This window comes from Hemitrygon akajei, chromosome 10, assembly GCF_048418815.1.
Source record: "Hemitrygon akajei chromosome 10, sHemAka1.3, whole genome shotgun sequence".
Taxonomy (NCBI): Eukaryota; Metazoa; Chordata; class Chondrichthyes; order Myliobatiformes; family Dasyatidae; genus Hemitrygon; species Hemitrygon akajei.
In genome coordinates, this window is record NC_133133.1 from 177,388,866 (window position 1) to 177,410,707 (window position 21,842).

The 21,842-nt window shown below is 44.2% G+C and overlaps 1 protein-coding gene across 8 annotated transcripts in view; it reads left to right on the plus strand.

Moving 5' to 3' along the window:
- The window catches only part of LOC140735011 (protein mono-ADP-ribosyltransferase PARP11-like), a 232,557-nt gene that overhangs the window by 202,031 nt on the left and 8,684 nt on the right, over nucleotides 1–21,842 (plus strand). For 7 of the 8 annotated variants that reach the window (XM_073059824.1, XM_073059823.1, XM_073059826.1 and 4 more), the window contains one exon: nucleotides 2,160–2,290. The exons of the other annotated variant lie outside the window; for it this stretch is intronic. In XM_073059824.1, the coding sequence (XP_072915925.1) occupies nucleotides 2,160–2,290 (131 nt within the window). The remainder of the gene's footprint in view (nucleotides 1–2,159; nucleotides 2,291–21,842) is intronic. 8 annotated transcript variants of the gene reach the window in all.

The window sequence follows — 21,842 nt, forward strand, 5'->3', positions numbered from 1 at the left end:
GGCTCTCTCAAATTTTTTACCTTTCCTTTCAACCTAACAGGAACATAAAGATTCTGTACCCTCAAAATTTCACCTTTAATTGACCTCCATTTCTCTATTACATCCTTCCTATAAAACAAATTGTCCCAATCCACTCCTTCTAAATCCTTAGTAGATAGTACATTTCCCTGCAAAAACATCATCCCAATTCACACTGGCAAGTCCTAGCCTTATAGCCTCATAATTTGCCCTTCCCCAATTTAAAATTTTCCTGCCCTCACTGATTCTTTCCTTTTCCATGATAATGCTAAAGGTCAGGGAGCGGTGGTTACTGTCCCCCAGATGCTCACCCACTGAGAGATCTGTGACCTGACCCGATTCATTACCTAATACTAGATCTAGTATGGCATTCCCCCTAATCGGCCTGTCAACATGCTGTGACAGGAATCCATCCTGGACACACTTAACAAACTCTGCCCCATCCAAACCCTTGGAACTAATCAGGTGCCAATCAATATTAGGGAAGTTAAAGTCACCCATGATAATAACCCTGTTATTTTTGCACCTTTCTAAAATCTGCCTCCCAATCTGCTCCTCGGTATCTCTGCTGCTACCAGGGAGCCTATAGAATACCCCCAGTAGAGTAACTGCTCCCTTCCTGTTCCTGACTTCCACCCATACTGACTCAAAAGAGGATCCTGCTACATTACCACCCTTTCTGTAGCTGTAATAGTATCCCTGACCAGTAATGCCACCCTTCCTCCCCTTTTCCCCTCTCTCTATCCCTTTTAAAGCACTGAAATCCAGGAATATAGAGAATCCATTCCTGCCCTGGTACCAGCCAAGTCTCCGTAATGGCCACTACATCATAATTCCATGTATGTATCCAAGCTCTTAGTTCATCACCTTTGTTCCTGGTGCTTCTTGCATTGAAGTACACACACTTTAGCCCTTCTACCTTCCTACCTTTACACCCTTTATTCTGCTTCTCTTTTCGCAAAGCCTCTCTATATGTTAGATCTGGCTTTACTCCATGCACTTCTTTCACTGCTCTATTGCTCCGGGTCCCATCCCCCTTGCAAATTAGTTTAAACCCTCCTGAACCATGCTAGCAAACCTACCTGCAAGGATTCTTCATTTGTCCTGGCACTTATCTCTGCAAGCGGAAGAAGGCTACACCTACCCATTCACCTCCATTCAGGACCCCAACTAGTCCTTTGAGGTGATACTTCACCTGTCATCTATTGTATCCATTACTCCCGAAGTGGCTTCATCTACATTGGCATTGGTGAGGCCCGACTTACATTGGGGTCTGCTCTGCTCCATCCCAAAAGGTGAATTTTTGGGTGGCCAACCATCTTAATTCTTATCCCCACTCCCGTTCTGATTTATCAGTCCATGGCCTAATCTTGTACCATGATGAGGCTTCTCTCAGGCTTGAGGAGCAACACCTCTTTTTCCCTCTAGGTCACCTCCAACCTGATAGCATAAACATTGGTGTCTCTAAATTCCAGTAATTTTCAATTCCCCAGTCATCTCTTCATTTTCCTGCCCATCACCTCCCTGTCATGCTGTTTCTCTCATGGTCCTTCCCTTTCTCCCATGGTCCACTCTTCTCTCCTACTACATTCCTACTTCTCCAGCCCTTTGCCTTTTCCACCAATCATCTTCTTACTTCAACCTCCCTCCCCCACTCACCTGGCTTCACCTATTACCTTCTATTTTGTCCTTCTTTCCACCTTCTTATTCTGGCATCTTCCCCCTTTTTCAATCCTGATGGTAGGTTTTGGCCTGAAACATTGATTGCTAATTTGTTTCTGTGGATGCTGCCTGACCTGCTGAGTTCCTACAGCATTTTGTGTGTGTTGTTCAGTGTCAGAGACCTGGTTGTTGCAGCTTTCCCCGAGTAAATTGACTGTCCCAATAGTGATATATTTATTTTTGAGGAGAATGGCCACAAGAGTACTCTGCACTGTCTGCTTGTTGCCTTTCCCTCTCCTGGCAGTCATCCAGCTACCTGCCTCCTGCAACTTTGGGAGGATTGCCTCCCTGTACCTCCTATCTATCATGTCCTTGTTCTCTAGTCGGAGCCAAAGGTCATCCAGCTGTAACTCCAGTTTCCTAACATGGTTTGTAACTGCATCTTAACCTATCAATTTAAATTATAAACTCTGTTTTAGCTCTGTCCATTGCATAAATCTACAAATGAATATCAGGAAGTCGCAGAACTCTTTGGACAAACAATGGATCAGAACCGAATCATGCAAATTCAAAGAATTCAGAATTTAGACTTATGGGAGCTCTATTGCAGGTAATCCTGAGGACTGTCTTATTATTTTCAGTCGATTGTCTATACACATTTTCTGCAGGAGAAAAATCAACCTGTTGTTGATTAGAATAATCTTAAGTAGTCTTTTTCTGTGAATATTTTGGGCTGGAATTTCCTTGTCTTACCTTGCATCCAGTTTCAATGCCGGTCACGTCACTGAGAACTTAAATGAAGATTTCACCACCATCTCATCAGTCTGCATGTGCATAACTGGTGACATTGGATCAATTGATACATTTGTATTAATTTCCAGATGTACCAATCAGCATGACATTTTGTGAGAATGATTGTGTTTTACAAACCTGATTGTTTTTTTAGGAGGCGACAAAAGTATTTGATAAGGGTAAGGTAGTGAACAAAATCTGATTTGAGTAAGGCATTTGACAAGTTTCCTCATGGCTGGTTGATTCAGATGATAAAAGTGCATGGGATCTAGGATGAATTGCAGGTTTAGATTTGGAACTGGCTACTCTATAGAACACAGTAGAGGAAGGATTATATACTGTCTGTGCAAGGATTAGTGCTAGGATCTCTGTTGTTTGTCATATATAAACACACATTCCAGAGGCATACAGATTATTGTTAGTGAATTGTAATCATGCTATGTTGGTGCTAGAATTACGGCAACGCTTGTAGGTGAAACTCCTTTTTACTGCGCATCTCTGGAAATGTGGCTCGTCAGCCACTGGACTCTGCGGCGAGAGACCCACCTTTCTCAGGCTTCATTTGTCTAGGGTGTCTATGACTTTGGTCCCGTCAAATCCGTGAGGTTGGAATGTTGTGCCCACCCAAACTCCAGTCTGTGTGAATGCTGTGTGATTTACTGCCCCGGCAATCACCTGTCGGCAAGAAATAACAGATCGTACACTGATAGATAGATAGATAGATAGATACTTTATTCATCCCCATGGGGAAATTCAACTTTTTTTCCAATGTCCCATACACTTGTTGTAGCAAAACTGCATACAATTATAAAGAAATATATTTAAGGACGTTAACTGAAGCAAACAGTTATTAAAGGAAAGAAAGAAAAAAACAAGAAGGCCCATTATGCTTAAACAGTCACATGTGCACAGTGGAGCTCAAATGTTCCACTACATCAACTCCTATTCACTGGAATGTGCTGGAACTTTTGGAAAAAAAACATTAGGATGGGTAAGTCCCCAGGGCCTGACAGGATATACCTCGGGTAACTAAAGGAATTGAAGGAAGAGATTTTTGTGCCTTTGGTGTTGATCTTTGCATTCTTGCCTGCCAGAGGAGTAGTACCAAATGACTGGAGGGTGGGAGATGTTATTCTGTTGTACGAAAAAGGTAGTGGGGATAACCCTGGGAATGATAGACCTATGAGTCTTATGTCAGTAGTGAGAAGACTACTAGAGAGGATTTCTAGAGGCAGGATTTCTGAGCATTTGGAAAAGCATAGTTTGATTAGAGAAAGGTAGCATGGTTTTGTGACTGGCAGGTCATGTCTCTCAAGCTTGATTGAATTCTTTGAGGAAGTGACAAAATAAATTGATGAAGGTAGAGCAGTAGATGTGGGATAGATTTTAGTAAGGCATGAAAAATGAAAGAGTAGATTATTATTTAAATAGTAAAAAATTGCAGCATGCTGCTGTGCAGAAGGACTTGGGAATGCTTGTGCATGAATCATGAAAGGTTAGTGTTCAGGTGCAGCAGGCTGTTAAGAAGGCAAATTGAATGTTGGCCATTGCTAGAGGGATTGAATTTTAGTGCAGGGAGGTTATGCTGCAACTGTACAGGGTACTGGTGAGGCTGCACCTGGGGTATTGCCTGCAGTTCTGGTCTCCTTACTTGAGAGAAAGAATGTACTGGCTTTGGAGATGGTGCAGGGGAGGTTCACCACGTTGATTCCAGAGATGAGGGGATTAGACTATGAGGAGAAATTGAGTCCCCTGGGACTGTACTCACTGGAATTCAGAAGAATGAGAGGAACACATAGAAACACATAAAATTATGAAAGGGAGGGATAGGATGGAGATGAGATGTTTCCACAGGTAGGTGAGACTAGAACTAGGAGACATAGCCTCAAGATTTGTGGGAGTGGATTTAGAACAGAGATGAGGATCTGCTTTTCCCAGAGAGTGGTGAATCTGTAGAATTTTCTGCCCAATGAAGCAGTGGAAGCTACCTCAGTAAATATATTTAAGACAAGATTGGATGGATTTTTGCATTTAGGGGAATTAAAGTTTATGGGGAAAAGACAGGTAGGTGGAGATGAGTCCACAGTCTGATCAGCCATTATCTTATTAGATGGTGGACCAAGCTCGATGGGCGAGATGGGGTACTGCTGCTCCTATTTCTTATGTTCTTATTTGATAAGGTTCCCAACAGTAGGCTCACTCAGAAAGTTAAAGGCATGAGATCTGGGGAATTTGACTGTGTGGATTTCGAATTGACTTGCTTGCAGAAGGCAGAGGTGACAATAGATAGAAAGTATTTTACATGGTGATCAATGGCCAATGAAATTCTGCAGGCATCTGTTCTGGGACACCTGCTCTTTGTGATTTTTATAAATGACTGAGAAAGTGGAAGGGTGGGTTGGTAATGTGCCAATGGCATGAAGATTGGTGGAGTTGTGAATAGTACAGAAGGTTATTGTAGCTTACAATGGACATTAATTGGATGCAGAGCTGTGCTGAGAAGTGGCAGATGGAGTTTAATCTGTGTAACTGACAACATACAACATAGATCAAAGAACCATAGTAGCACAGTATAGGGCCCTTGGTCCATGCTATTCTGCTGACTTTTAACCTCCTCAAAAAATGACAACAGGTTCGTCAGGCAAGATTTTCTCCTAAGGAAACCATGCTGACTTTGTTCTCTCTTATCTTGCGTCACTAAGTACTCCATAACCTCATCTTTAACAACTGACTTCAGTACTTTCCCGACTACTGAGGCCAGGCTAACTGGTCTGTAATTTCCTTTCTTAAAGAGTGGAGTGACATTTACAATTTTCCAGACCTCTGCACCATGCCAGAGTCCAATAATTTTTGAAAGATCATTTCTAATGCCTCCAGAATCTCTACCACTACCTCTTTCAGAATCCTAGGGTGTAGTTCATCTGATCCAGGTGACTTGAGCACCTTCTCCCTTGTAATAGTAACTGCACTCATTTCTCTTCCCTCACACCCTTCAACATCTGGCACACTGCTGGTGTCTTCCACAGTGAAGACAGATGCAAACTACACATTTAGTTCATTTGCATTCATCTTGTCCCCCATTATTATTTCCCTGGACTAATTTCTAGTGGTCCTATAGCCACTCTCGTCTCTCTTTTATTTTTAAATGAAAAAGCTTTTACTATCAACTTTGATATTGTTTCCTAGCTTGTTTTCATATTTCATCCCAATTCTCTATCTTACCAATAATTTTTGCTTTGTTGTATGCCCGCTGTTTGTTTTTACTTAGTTTTGACTTCCCTTGTCAGCCACGGTTGTACTATTTTGCCATTTGATCATTTCTTCATTTTTGGAATATCTCTATCCTGAACCTTCCTCATTTTTCCCAGAAACTCATACCATTGCTGCTCTGTTGTCATCCCTGCCAGCATCTCCTTCCAATCCTTCCAACCTCTTCCAACTTGCGGGTGTGAACTGGGATGAAGTTTTTTCAGGGCTCTGTCGTGGGCAAAGTACTGGAGAGTTTAACATCGGTAGCTGAGCGAAGGGCGCTGAGTAGGCTACGGTCAATTATGGAAAACTCTGAACATCCTCTACATAGCACCATCCAGAGACAGAGAAGCAGTTTCAGCGACAGGTTACTATCGATGCAATGCTCCTCAGACAGGATGAAGAGGTCAATACTCCCCAATGCCATTAGGCTTTACAATTCAACCGCCAGGACTTAAGAACCTTTTAAAAGCTATTATTAATGCTTTTTGAGATAGTGATTTAGATGCATATCATATTTTTTACTGAGTTAAGTATTGTATGTAATTAGTTTTGCTACAACAAGTGTATGGGACATTGGAAAAAAAGTTGAATTTCCCCATGGGGATGAATAAAGTATCTATCTATCTATCTATCTATCTATCTATCTATCTATTAACATGTGGTCGATGTTTAAGGATATCTTGCAGGATGTTAGGGATAAATTTGTCCCGGTGAGGAAGATAAAGAATGGTAGGGTGAAGGAACCATGGGTGACAAGTGAAGTAGAAAATCTAGTCAGGTGGAAGAAGCAGCATACATGAGGTTTAGGAAGCAAGGATCAGATGGGTCTATTGAGGAATATACGGTAGCAAGAAAGGAGCTTAAGAAGGGGTTGAGAAGAGCAAGAAGGGAGCATGAGAAGGCCTTGGTAGGGTAAAGGAAAACCCCAAGGCAGTCTTCAATTATGTGAAGAACAAAAGGATGACAGGAGTGAAGGTAGGACCGATTAGAGATAAAAGTGGGAAGATGTGCCTGGAGGCTGTGGAAGTGAGCGAGGTCCTCAGTGAATACTTCTCTTTGGTATTCACCACTGAGAGGGAACTTGATGATGGTGAGGACAATATGAGTGAGGTTGATGTTCTGGAGCATGTTGATATTAAGGGAGAGGAGGTGTTGGAGTTGTTAAAATACATTAGGACGGATAAGTCCCCGGGGCCTGACAGAATATTCCCCAGGCTGCTCCACGAGGCAAGGGAAGAGATTGCTGAGCCTCTGGCTAGGATCTTTATGTTCTCGTTGTCCACAGGAATGGTACTGGAGGATTGGAGGGAGGCGAATTTTGTCCCCTTGTTCAAAAAAGGTAGTAGGGATAGTCCAGGTAATTACAGACCAGTGAGCCTTACATCTGTGGTGGGAAAGCTGTTGGAAAAGATTCTTAGAGATAGGATCTATGGGCATTTAGAGAATCATGGTCTGATCAGGGACAGTCAGCATGGCTTTGTGAAGGGCAGATCATGCCTAACAAGCCTGATAGAGTTCTTTGAGGAGGTGACCAGGCATATAGATGAGGGTAGTACAGTGGATGTGATCTACATGGATTTTAGTAAGGCATTTGACAAGTTTCCAAATGGTAGGCTTATTCAGAAAGTCAGAAGGCATGGGATCCAGGGAAGTTTGGCCGGGTGGATTCAGAATTGGCTTGCCTGCAGAAGGCAGAGGGTTGTGGTGGAGGGAGTACATTCAGATTGGAGGGTTGTGACTAGTGGTGTCCCACAAGGTTCTGTTCTGGGACCTCTACTTTTTGTGATTTTTATTAACGACCTGGATGAGGGGGTAGAAGGGTGGGTTGGCAAGTCTGCAGATGACAGAAAGGTTGGTGGTGTTGTAGATAGTGTAGAAGATTGTTGAAGATTGCAGAGAGACATTGATAGGATGCAGAAGTGGGCTGAGAAGTGGCAGATGGAGTTCATCCCGGAGAAGTGTGAGGTGGTACACTTTGGAAGGACAAACTCCAAGGCAGAGTATGAAGTAAATGGCAGGATACTTGGTAGTGTGGAGGAGCAGAAGGATCTGGGGGTACATGTCCACAGATCCCTGAAAGTTGCCTCACAGGTAGATAGGGTAGTTAAAAAGCTTATGGGATGTTGGCTTTCATAAGTCAAGGGATAGAGTTTAAGAGTCACAAAGTAATGATGCAGCTCTATAAAACTCTGGTTAGGCCACACTTGGAGTAGTGTGTCCAGTTCTGGTCGCCTCAGTATAGGAAGGATGTGGAAGCATTGGAAAGGGTACAGAGGAGATTTACCAGGATGCTGCCTGGTTTAGAGAGTATGCATTATGATCAGAGATTAAGGGAGCTAGGGCTTTACTCTTTGGAGAGAAGGAGAATGAGAGGGGAGATGTTAGAGGTATACAAGATATTAAGAGGAATAGATAGAGTGGACAGCCAGCACCTCTTCCCCAGGGCACCACTGCTCAGTACAAGAGGACATGGCTTTAAGGTAAGGGGAGGGAAGTTCAAGGGGGATATTAGAGGAAGGTTTTTCACTCAGAGAGTGGTTGGTGCATGGAATGCACTGCCTGAGTCAGTGGTAGAGGCAGGTACACTAGTGAAGTTTAAGAGACTACTAGACAGGTATATGGAGGAATTTAAGGTGGGGGGTTATATGGGAGGCAGGGTTTGAGAGTCGGCACAACATTGTGGGCCGAAGGGCCTGTAATGTGCTGTACTATTCTATGTTCTATGTTCTAATTTACTTTAGCCAACTCCTCTCTCATACCACTGTAATTTAATTTACTCCACTGAAATACTGTTACATCAGGCTTTACTTTCCCATCCTATCTCTCATCTTTCTATTGATTGTATGCAATTTTTTACAGCAGAGCCATGCCACCTCCTCTGCCTATGTTCCTATCCCTCTGATACAACATGTAGCCTTGGACATTCAGCTCCCAATTACAACCATCCTTCAGTCACGATTCAGTGATGGCCACAACATCATACTTGATAATCTGTAAAAGTACTACAAGATCATCCTTATTTTTTATTTTTCATACTCTCTGTGCATTAAGAGCCCATGGTATTACAGAAAATGTCGTTGTGGCTATCCCTCGATGTCGAGGAGGTTGGTTTTCGTTCCATTGATCTTTCACAGAGCGAAGACGCTTGTGCGTGAATTTGTTTAACATGTACTTGATACTGCACTCCAAGAAGCACATGATACTTCACAAATCAACCAACTGATTCCAATGGCATGGAAGCCATGACGATTGGAAATATACTAGCCATGGATAAAGCAGTGGCTGATTGGCAGGAGGCAAAGAATGGGAATAACAGGAGTCTTTTTTTTTCTGGTTGGCTGCCAGTGACTAGTGGTATTCTACATGTGTCTGTGTTGGGACCTCTTCTTTTTACATTATATGTCAATGATTTTGGTGACAGAATTGATGGCTTTGTTGCAAAGCTTTTGGATGAAATGAAGATAGGTGGAGGTGCAGGCAGTTTTGAGGAAATGAAGAGCTAAAGAAGGGCTTAGATACTTTAGGAGAAAAGACAATGAAGTTGCAGATGGATTACAGAGTCAGGAAGTGAATGGTCGTGCATTTTGGAAGGAGAAATGAAGGGTTGACTATTTTCTATATGAAGAGAAAATTCAAAAATCTGAGGTGTAAAGGGACTTGTGCAGGATGCCCTAAAGGTTTATTTACAGGTTGAGTCTGTGGTGAGGAATGCAAATGCGATGTATGCATTCATTTCAAGAAGACTAGAATATAAAAACAAATATCTTATGTTGAGGCTTTATAAAGCACTAGTGAGACCTCACTTCTAGTTTTATGAGCAGTTTTGGACCCCTAATCTTAGAAAGGATGTGCTGACACTTGAGAGGGTTCAAAGAAGGTTCACAAAAATGATTCCAGGATTAAATGGCTTGTCATATGAAAAACGTTTGATGGCTCTGGGCCTGTATTCATTGGAATTCACAAGAATGGTGGGTGATCTAATTGAATTCTATCGAATAGTGAAAGGTCATGATAGAGTGAATGTCAAGAGGATGTTTCCTGTGGTGGGAGACTCTAGGATCAGAGGACGCAGCCTTAGAATAGAGGGGCATCGTTTTAGAACAGAGATGAGAAGGAATTTCTTTAGTCATTGAATGGTGAATCTGTGGAATTGTTTGCTGCAGGTGGCAGTGGAGGCAAAGTCTATATGTATATTCAAGACAGAGTTTGATGGAACCTTGATTGGTCATGGTATGAAGGGATACGGGGGGAAGGCAAGATATTGGGGCTCAGATGAAAATGGATCAGCCACAATGAAATGGTAGAGCATACTTGATGGGTCAAATGGCCTAATTCTGTTCCTACATCTTATGGTCTTATGGAATAGTGTCAAAGCCAGTTTGAAAACAAACAGAGGTTGATAATCTTTTTTATATAGGATGTTAACATAGTTTAGGGAGAAACGGAATGTATGTCATTTACCTATGAAATTCCATCATAAATGAGCCTGCTTTGGTAAAGCAAAACTGAAAACAATTTTGGAGAGTAAAGGGAGGAGTGTTTGATAGCTCTACTCACTGGAGTCTGGGAGAATAGGGGGGAATCTTATTGAAAGCCACTGAATATTGAATGGCCTAGATAGAGTGGATGTGGAGAGGATGTTTCTTATAGTGTGGGAGTCTAAGTCCAAAAGCCACAGCCTCAGGAATAGTAGGACATCCAACTAGAACAGAGAAGGGGAAGAATCTCTTGGGGGGTGGTGCATTCATTGTCATTGTCACAGGCGGCTGTCCAGGCCAAGTAATTGGATATATTTAAAGTGAAGGTTGATAGCTTCTTGATTAATAAGTGTGTTAAAGGTTACCCGGGTAAGGCAGGAGACTGGGGTTGAGAGAGATAATAAATTAGCCATGATGGAATGGCAGAGTAGACTTGATAAACTGAATGGTCTAAGTATACTCATTTGTCTTCTATTCATATAACTCTCTTGGAAGATCAGAAGATGTAATTAATATTTGGTACTGCAGAAATTGCGAGACTTTAAATGACTATTAACATTAGTATACATGGTAGAGGACATATCTAATATGCAATAGGAAGATGTTATGCCTGCAATGGGAGAAAACTAAGTAAACACGTGGGCCTAAAGATAGACCAGTCCTGGTTCGTATGTAATGCATCCCAGGGTACTGAATGAAATGGCAGAAGTTATAATAGAGGCACTTGTGATAATTTACCAAAATTCTCTGAACTCTGGGCAGGTCTCAGCAGATTGAACACAGAATATAGAACAGAACTGCACAGTATGGAACTTCAGCCCATGATGTTGTGCTGACCTAGATTTGGCCCATCGAGTCTGCTCTCCATTTCATCATGGGTGATCCAATTTTCCTCTCAGTCCCAATCTCCTGCCTCACATGTAGACAAACGGCAGGTAGCTGTAGGCCATTTGGCTTAATGTCTGTGGTCAGAAGAATGCACTGAGGAAGATATAGCAAGGCATCTGGATAGAAGTGGTTCTATCGGGCAGACACAACTTGGATTCATAATGCAGGTCTTGTTTGACAAACCTAGTGAAGTTCCTTGAGGATATAATGAGTGCAGTGGATGCAGGTGGATGTTGTCAGGATGTCAGAATCAGAATCAGGTTTAATATCACTGGCATATGTCGTGAAATTTGTATATAGGTGTCCCCCCCCCCCACTTCACAAAGGTAGAGCATTCCTATGAAACCTTTCTTAAGCCAAAATAGCGTAAAGCGAAGAACCATTCATTTATATGAGAAAAATTTTTGTAATAGCGAAAATACTCTTTGTAATGCAAAAACAGGTTATGAATGTAGGTCTTTTGTAAAAGCAAAGTGGCATAAAGCGAACATTTGTAAAGCAGGGGACACCTGTACTTGAGTTTACAGAATATGTTTGAAAAGTTGTGGCATAAATAATTGATCCATAAGATCAGGATTCATGGAGTTGGTGGTAATGCATTATCATTGATGGAGGACTGATTAACTGATTGATGAAGGGCAGAGAGTTGGGATAAATGATTATTTATCTGGTTGACTGTCAGTGGTGAGTCAACTGCTACAGAGGTCATGATGTACATTAACGATTTGGAAGAAAGGGCAGAGTATAGCAAATCCAACTTTGCAGATGACACTAAATTGGGCAGAAAAGCAAATGATGCAGAGGTGTGGAGAGTCTGCAGAAAAATATCGATAGGTTGAATGAGTGGCCAAGAGTCTGGCAGATGGAGCACGATGTCAGTAAATACAAGGTCATACAATTGGAAGGAAAATAATTATTATTTAAATAGTGAAAGATTGCAACATGCTGTTGTGCAGAGGAACTTGGAAATGCTTGTGCATAAATCTCAAAAAGTTAGTTTGCAACAGGTGCAACAAGTAATCATGAGGGCTAATAGAATATTGATCTTCATTGCTAGAGAGATTGAATTTAAGAGCAGGGAGGTTACACTGCAGCTTTATAGGCCGCACCTGAAGTGTTGTGTGCATTTCTGGTCTCCTTAAGAGCTGATGCAGAGGAGGTTCACTAGGTTGATTTTGGAGATAAGGAGAGATTAAGTTGACTGGGACTGTACTTGCTGGATTTCAGAAAAATAGGAAATGTAAAATTAAGAAATGGATAGATAAGATAGAGGTAGGAAAATAGTTTCCACTAGTAGGTGAGACTGGAACTAAGTGATGTAAGTGGGCTGAGAAGTGGCAGATGGACCCAGAGAAGTGTGAGGTGGTACACTTTGGAAGGACAAACTCCAAGGCAGAGTACAAAGTAAATGGCAGGATACTTGGTAGTGTGGAGGAGCAGAGGGATCTGGGGGTACATGTCCACAGATCCCTGAAAGTTGCCTCATAGGTAGATAGGGTAGTTAAGAAAGCTTATGGGGTGTTAGCTTTCATAAGTAGAGGGATAGAGTTTAAGAGTCACAAAGTAATGATGCAGCTCTATAAAACTCTGGTTAGGCCACACTTGGAGTACTGTGTCAAGTTCTGATCGCCTCAGTATAGGAAGGATGTGGAAGCATTGGAAAGGGTACAGAGGAGATTTACCAGGATGCTGCCTGGTTTAGAGAGTATGCATTATGATCAGAGATTAAGGGAGCTAGGGCTTTACTCTGTGGAGAGAAAGAGGATGAGAGGAGACATGATAGAGGCATACAAGATATTAAGAGGAATAGATATTGTGGACAGCCAGCGCCTCTTTCCCAGGGCACCACTGCTCAGTACAAGAGGACATGGCTTTAAGGTAAGGGGTGGGAAGTTCAAGGGGGATATTAGAGGAAGGTTTTTTACTCAGAGAGTGGTTGGTGCATGGAATGCATTGCTTGAGTCAGTGGTGGAGGCAGATACACCAGTGAAATTTAAGAGACTACTAGACAGGTATATGGAGAAATTTAAGGTGGGGGGTTATATGGGAGGCAGGGTTTAAGGGTCGGCACAACATTGTGGGCAGAAGGGCCTGTACTGTGCTGTACAATTCTATGTTCTATGTAAACTCAAGATTTAGGGGAGTAGATTAAGGACGGAGAAGGGGAGAATTTTTTCCCCATAGAGTAGTGAGTCTGGAATTCTCTACCTAGAAGCAGTAGAGTTTATCTCATTAAACATTAACAGTGAGATTTTTGCATAGCAGGGGAATTAAGGGTCATGGGGAAAAGGCAGGTCAGTGGAGCTGAGTCCACAGTCCTATCAGCCATGATGTTATTGAATAGCAGAGTAGGCTTGATAGGACAGATGGTTCCTATTTATTATGTTCTTATATTCAAGATATTTATGGAAAAAAATGGATCTGGTCTTTGAGTTGTGATTCTAAATTGGAGAAAGGCCAATCTTGATGGCATCAGAAAGGATTCGGGAAGTGTGGATTGGGACAGGCTGTTTTCTGGCTGAGGTATAGTTGATAGGTGGGAGGCCTTCAATAATGAAATTTTGTGAATATAGAGTTTGTATTTTCCTGTTAAAATAAAAGGCAATGCTAACAGGTTTAGAGAATACTGATTTTTGAAGATAATGAAGCCAAAGTTAAGAAGAAGATGGAGGTGCATAACAGGTATAGGTAGCAAGGAACAAATGAGGTACTTGAGTATAAGAAATGCAAGAGTATACTTGAGAAGGAAGTCAGAAGGGCTAAAAGAAGACTTGAGGTTGCTCTAGCAGACAAGGTGAAAGAGAATCCCAAGGGCTTCTACAGATATATTAAGAGCATAAGGATAGCAAGGAACAAAATTGGTCCACTTTGAAGATCAGAATGATCACGTAAACATTGAGCCATAAGATAATTCTTTGTACCTCTATTTATTCAGGAGATGGACTCGGAGTTTATAGAAGTAAGGCAAAACAGCAATGAGGTCATGGGTTGTATACAGATTATAGAGATTCAAAATTGTTTAATGTAATTTAATGTTGTTTTCAGTACACAAGTGTAAAGAACAAAATAATTGTTACTCTGGATACAATGCAGCACAAAAAGCATAATAAAATAAAAACACAATAATAAAGAAACAAATATAAATGTGGTATAATAGATTATATACATGCATGTCCATAAAGTGACGTTAGGTACAGGAGTATCTGTGCATAAGGAGACTGACAGGAAATGATAAAGTAGTGGTGGCAGGTGGGGGGGGGGGGAGGGGGGAGGGTGGTGTGAAGGGAAGGGTTAGTGGGTGGATGTGTTGAAGAGTCTTCCTGCTTGGAGAAAATAACTCAATTTTTGAGTCTAGTGGTCCTGGTGCAAGTGCTACATAGCTTTCTCCCTGAAGGGAGTTGAACAAACCATCCATGAGCAAGATGGGAGAGATACTTCATGATGTAAACACAAAGTACACTGCAGATGCTGTGGTCAAATCAAGACGTACAAACAAGCTGGATGAACTCAGCAGGTCCGGCAGCATCCGTTGAAAGAAGCAGTCAACGTTTCGAGTAGAGACCTTTCGTCAGGACTAAAGAAGGAGGGGGCAGTGGCCCTATAAAGAAGGTGGGGGGAGGGTGGAAAACCAATCAGAGGAAAGATCAAGGGGTGGGGGAGGTGAAGCAGGGAGGGGATAGGCAGGAGAGGTGAAGAAGGAATCTAAGGGGAAAGCACTATGGGTAGTAGAAGAAGGCAGAGTCATGAGAGGTGATAGGCAGCTAGAAGAGACAGAGTGAAGGTGGGATGGGGGAAGGGAGGGGGAGGGAATTACCAGAAGTTGGAGAATTCGATGTTCATACCAAGGGGCTGGAGATTACCCAGACTGTATATGTTGTTCTTCCAGCCGAAGTTTGGCCTCATCATGGCAGTAGAGGAGGCCATGTATGGACATATCCGAATGGGAATGTGAAGGAGAGTTGAAGTGAGTGGCAACCGGGAGATCCTGTCTGTTGTGGTGGACGGAGCGTAGGTGCTTGATGAAGTGGTCCCCCCATCTGCGTCAGGTCTCTCTGATGTAGAGGAGGCTGCACCAGGAGCAACGGATGCAATAGATTACCCCAACAGACTCACAAGTGAAGTGTTGCCTCACCTGGAAGGACTGTTTGGGGCCCTGAATGGTGGTAAGAGAGGAGGTGTAGGGACAGGTGTAGCACTTACACTTGCAGGGATAAGTGCCAAGTGGGAGATCTGTGGGGAGGGACATGTGGACCAGGCAGTCGTGGAGGGAACGATCCCTGCGAAAAGCAGAGAGGGAAAGATGTCCTTAGTGGTGGGGTCCTGTTGAAGGTGGCAGAAGTTGCGGAGGATAATATGCTGGATCTGGAGGCTGGTGGGGTGATAGGTGAGGACAAGAGGGACACGGTCCCTGTTGTGACAAGAGGATGGGGTGAGGGCCGAAGCGCGGGAAATGGAGGAGATGCGGGTGAAGGCATCATTGATGACGGCAGAAGGGAAACCACAATTCTTAAAGAAAGAGGACATTTGGGATGTCCTGGAACGGAAAGCCTCATCCTTGGAGCAGATGCGGCGGAGACGGAGGAACTGGGAATAGGGAATAGAATTTTTGCATTTGGCAGGGTGGGAAGAGGTATAATCAAGGTAGTTATGGGAGTGTTACATACCCCGTAACTGGGTCACTTACCAGCAAAGATAGAGAGGTCCGTTGAAGTCTGATGGTACTATTTTTAACAGTATTTATTGATAGAAATGCACAAAAATAATATCAATGCAAACACACAGATAACATACGTCGTCAATACTAAATCTAAAAGCGCAGGTATAATAATAATCAATAAGAAATAGCTCTATCGTTGTCTAGGGGATAATGTATTGTCCGATGGAAATATAAAAGTCCGTTCAGTTCATACAGGCTGCAGCCGTTGGGGACCCTGTGTGGCAATTGTTGGAGAGAGAGAGAGAGACGGGTTAAAACTTGCCCATTCCGTTTATGATGTCAATCCTTCGAGAGTCGTTGAGAGTTGAGTTCCCCGTTGTTAGCTAAAAACCGTTTTTCCGTGGCAAAGGTCACCGATTCCGGGCAAATGGAAGCGGACGTACGTGGCCTTCCACCGGCTTTTGCTATTACGGGATCGCTAGCGTTTCTTCTGGTGTGTCTGAGGGGCTGTTCCCACAGACCCTCTTTTTATCCTGACTCACAGGGTCTCAGGTGTCAATCAGGTTGGGATGATGCAATCCCTCCACCAACCTCCTCCTTGGTTCATTGCCTGGGGCTTCGATTGCATCGTACAGGATGCAATACACAAGTCCGTCTCCAAGAGACAATAGCCGGCATCAATGGGTCCGCCTCTCGGAGGCCAAGACACATTCCACCGCCTTGTGGATTCTGCATGTCTTTCTCTCATTTCCTGGATCTCCTGAATTGACTCAATAGTGATCTTGCGATTCTCACAAAGGAGGGGGCTACCCCCGCACCCTTCGGCCCCTCAGAGCTGTGGTACATTCATGACAGGAGTCAGTGGGTTTATAGAAGATGTCAGTGGACAGTCTATCTCCAGAGATGGAGACCGAGAGATCGAGAAAGGGGAGAGAAGTGTCCGAGATGGACCGAGTGAATTTGAGGGCTCGGTGAAAGTTAGAAGCAAAGTCGATGAAATTGACGATCTCAGCATGGGTACAGGAAGCAGCACCAATGTAGTCGTCAATGTATCGAAGGAAAAGTTGGGGAGCAGTACCAGTATAGATTTGGAGTATAGACTGTTCCACATAACCCACGAAGAGGCAGGCATAGCTAGGGCCCATGCGACTGCCCATAGCTACACCCTTGGTCTGAAGAAAGAGGGAAGAGCCGAAAGAGAAGTTGTTAAGTGTGAGTACCAGTTCCGCCAACCTGAGGAGTGTTGGGGAACTGGTGAGGTCTGTTATTCAGAAAGTAGTGGAGGGCTTTGAGGCCTTCTTGATGGGGAATTGAAGTGTATAAGGATTGGATATCCATGGTGAAAATGAAGTGGTCGGGTCCGGGGAACTGTAAGTTATTGAAGAGGTGGAGGGCATGGGATGTATCCCGGATGTAGGTGGGGAGGGACTGAACTATGGGTGACAAAATGGAGTCGAGGTAGGCAGATACAAGTTCAGTGGGACAGGGGCAGGCCGAAACTATAGGCCTACCAGGACAGTCAGGCTTATGGATCTTGGGGAGGAGGTAAAAGCAAGCAGTGCGGGGTGTGGGAATTATGAGTTTTTTGGCTGAGGATGGAAGGTCTCTGGAGTTGATAAGGGCAGTGATGGTATGGGAGACAATGGTTTGATGTTTTTTGGTTGGGTCCTGTTCCAGGGGTAAGTAAGAGGAGGTATCAGAGAGCTGCCATTTGGCCTCACTGAGGTAGAGGTCCGTCTGCCAAACCACTACGGCACCACCTTTGTCTGTGGGTTTGATGGTGAGGTTAGGATTAGTGCGGAGAGAGTGGAGGGCAGTGCGTTCAGAGTGAGTGAGGTTGGAACAGGAGAGAGGAGTGGTGAAGTTGAAACGGTTGATGTCTCGGCGACAGTTGGAGATGAAAAGATTGAGTGCAGGTAGAAGGCCTGGTGGGGGTGTCCAGGAGGAAGAGGAGGGTTGAAGACAGGAGAAAGGGTCATCAATAGGGGAAGGGGAATCCTTGTTAAAATAGTAGACTTGGAGACGTAAGCGACCGAAGAAGAGTTCAGCATCATGCCGGGCACAGAACTCACTGAGGTGTGGACGGAGGGGGGCAAAAGTGAGGCCCTTGCTGAGCACAGAACGCTCTGCCTCAGAGAGGGGAAGGTCAGAGGGGATGGTGAAGACATGGCAAGGGTTGGGGCTGGGGTCAGAGGAGGGTAAAGAGTGGGAGGTCTCAGGAGGGAGAGGGGGATTGGGATGTTCAGGGAGAGTGGGCTGAGGGGAGGATGAGGGATCAGAGGAATGGAGGGGAGATGAGGGGTGGAGGGAGGGTTGGGAGTCGCGGGGAGAATAGGGGGTGGTGGAGGAATAAGACGAGCGGTAGGACCCAGCTGCAGTAAGAGCGGTCCCAGTCTGGAGAGGTTCAGGATCTCAGTTCGAGCTGGATCTAGAGCTATGGGTGTTGGAGTCTGTGGCCTGCAGGGCGCCAGAACTGAGGTCCGAATCAGAAGCGGGTGAGTCCATGGCATGCTGGGGGCTGATGCCCATGTCCGGGAGGCCGTAGTTCCAGTTGGGGTTAGAGTCAGTGGCGGATGGGTCTTTGGCCTGCCGGAGGCCTGAGAAGTCGAAGTCCAAGAAGTCAGGGTCTGGGCTGGAGGCGGTCGTCGTGGGCTGCAGGCGGGCGAGCTTGTGATCCTTCTTGGATGCGAGGAAGGAGAAGAAACGGCGGTTGGAAGCGTGAATCCGGCGAAGAATGAAGTGTAGGAGAGGTCCATGGCAGATGGTGGAGAGCGAGGCCCGCAGTGGTGGCAGAGAGAGAGACAGGGTCCGTTGGTATCGCTGCATGGCTCGGAGAATCCAGCACAAGCAGTGGAGGGAGCAATGGTCAATAAAATGGCGGTACCAGGGATCCTTGTTGGGTCCGAACTGGGAGGCCTGGAACTGGAGTTGGAATCCCTGCGGTACGAGATGGCAGCGGAGCCACGTTACCAAAAACGAGACGTGGCTGTGGTACTTCATGATGTACTGGCCTTTTTTCAGCACCTTTCTGTATATTTGTCTTTGATAGATTAGCTGATGCCGGTGATGCATCGGGCAGTTTAGACTACCTGTTGTCGAGCCTTCCTGTCTGCCACAGTGCAGTTTCTGTACCATGCAGCTTGTTAAGATCCTCGAATGACATGAGTATAGATGTGCATAGTTCAGCTCTTTGTAGCCCCTCAGAAAGCAGAAGCATTAATAAGGTTGTGTACAGTATTCAACCCCTTGGAAATTTTCATGTTTTATTGTTTTACAACATTGAATCATAGTGGATTTAATTTGGCTTTGTTGACACTGATCAACAGAAAAAGACTCTTTCACATCAAAGATCTCTACAGTGATCTAAATTAATTACAAATATAAAACACAAAATAATTGATTCCAGAAGTATTCACTCCTCTTTAAAATGACACACCAAATCATCACTGGTGCACTTAGGAGATATGTTTTTGGAGACTTGTGTGTAGTCAAGGTGTTTCAATTGATAGTAGTAAAAATACACCTGTGTCTGGGAGGTCCAGCCACTAGTGAGTCAGTATCTTGGCAAAAACTACACCGTGAAGGCAAACAAACACTTCAAGCAGCTCTGCGAAAAGGTTATTGAAAAATAGAGGCCAGAAGATGGATACAAGAAAATTTTAAAGTCTCTGAATATTTCTTGGAGTACAGTTAAGTCAATTATCAAAAAATGGAAAGAATATGGCTTAGCTGTAAATCTGCCTAGTGCAGGCCATCCTCAAAAACTGAGTGACTGTGCAAGAAGGGGTCTAGCGAGAGAGGCCACCAAAAGACCCATGACAACTTTGGGGGTTACAAGCTTCAGTGGCTGAGATGAGAGAGATTGCGCATACAACAACTGTTGCCCAGGTGTTTCATCAGTCACAGCTTTATGGGGGAGTGACAAAGAGAAAGCCATGTTGCAAAAACTCACATGAAATCTTGGATAGAGTTTGGCGGAAGGCATGTGGGCGACTCTGAAGTCAGCTGGAAGAAGTTTCTATGGTCTGATGAAATGAAAATTGAGCTTTTTGGCTATCAGACTGAATGCTATGTTTGGCAAACACCGCATATCATCAAAAACGTACCATCCCTATCATGAAGCATGATGGTGTCTGCATCATGCTCTGGGTATGCTTCGCTACAACAGGCCCTGGAAGGCTTGTGAAGGTAGAGGGTAAAATGAATGCAGTAAAATACAGGGAAATCCTGGAGGAAAACCTGATGCAGTCTGCTAGAGAACAGCAACTTGGGAGAAGATTTGTTTTCCCGCAAGACAATGATCCCAAGCATAAAAGCAAAGCTATGCAGAATAGCTTAAAAATAACAAAGTTAATGTCCTGGAGTGGCCAAGTCAGAGTCCAGACCTCAATTCAATTGAGAATTTGTAGCTGGACTTGAAAAGGATTGTTCACTCATGATCCTTATGCAATCTGACAGAGCTTGAGCAGTTTTGTAAAGAAGAATGGGGGAAAATTGCAAATTCCAGATGGGCAAAGCTGATAGAGACCTATCCACGCAGACTCAAGGCTGTAGTTGCTGCCAAAGGAGCATCTACTAAATACTGACTTGAAGGGGGTGAATACTTGTGCAATCAATTATGTTGTGTTTTATATTTGTAATTAATTTAGATCACTTTGTAGATAAGCCAGTGAGCCTGATATCAGGCATGGGTAAGTTTTTGGAAGGGTATTCTTTGGATTGGCAACAACAGGGGTCACCAACCTTTTTTGCACTGCAGACCGGTATAAAATTGACAATATTCTTGCGGACTGGCCGAAGGGGGCGGGGGGGGGGGGGGGTGCAGGTGTTAATCACGACTGGAATATAGGTTATAAGTCACTTATAAGTGGCTAATACATTCAATTTCATTTCTAAAAGGGTTTATCTAACAAATTTAATATTAAACACACTGCGCATATTTTCCTCGCATGAATATAGTGATAAGTCAATTATAACTCACTTATAAGTCAATAGCATCATAACATATAAAATCATTGCAACACACCAGTGAGAGGACAAGGTAAGGGCCAGAGGTCTGTGTACCGGGGCCGCGGAGGTCGCAGTCCGGAGAAAGTGACCGATTGACTGAGGAGTGCGACAGGGCGTTTTCCCCCCCCCCCCCCCCCCCCCCGGTAGGTAGGTGGGATCTATCGACCGACAAAAGTTTGTCTTGAGGGATGACTTTCATTAGATCGCAGCGAGGTAGCTGCTCCGCTGCTTACGAAACCCTGAGCCCGAATTAGGTCATCTGTGAATATTTTAGCACCAGGTTTCCCAAGAACATTTGGTGTGCTAAACAGGTTTAGAGGCGGCGCCCATCTGTCCGCACTCCAGACCAGTATCAACGGCACTTCTCGCCGGCCGCATGAGGCGGCCGGTTACCCGAGGCCAACCAGTGATCCCTGGCGCTTGGTTATCATTGGGGCGACTGATGACCTCACGTGGGTAATGACTTTGTGTGTGTTCAAGTTCAACAGTGGGTGTGACAGGGAATGAGGAAAGGTGCAGCTGACTCATATCGTTTCATATCGACAAATCCATATCGTTTCCTCATGGCCCGCTAGCACATGCTTTGCAGCCTGGTACCAGTCCACGGCCCAGTGGTTGGGGTCCACTGAGCAACAACTTCTCCTCAGTACTGTCTCCATCAGTACAGGTGCACCACAAGGCTATACACTTACCCCTTTGCTCTACTCACTTTACACTTATGATTGTGTGGCTAAGCACAGCTCCAGTGGTGCTGATGTCACCACTGTCGTAGGCCGAATCAAAGGTGGTGATGAGTCAGCATGTAGGAGGGAGATTACAAATCTGACTGAGCGGTGCTGCAATAACTGCCTCTTATTCAACATCAGCAAGACCAAGGAGCTGATTAGGAGGAGGAAACTATAGATCTATGAGCCATTCCTCATCAGAGGTGGAGAGAGCCAGCAACTTTAAGTCCCTTTGTGTTATAATTTTCAAGGACATGTCCTGGGCCCAGCACGTCAGTGCAATTATGAAGAAAGCATGGAAGTGCCTCTAATTAGGAGTTTGTGGAGATTTGGCATGATATCCAAAACTTTAACGAACTT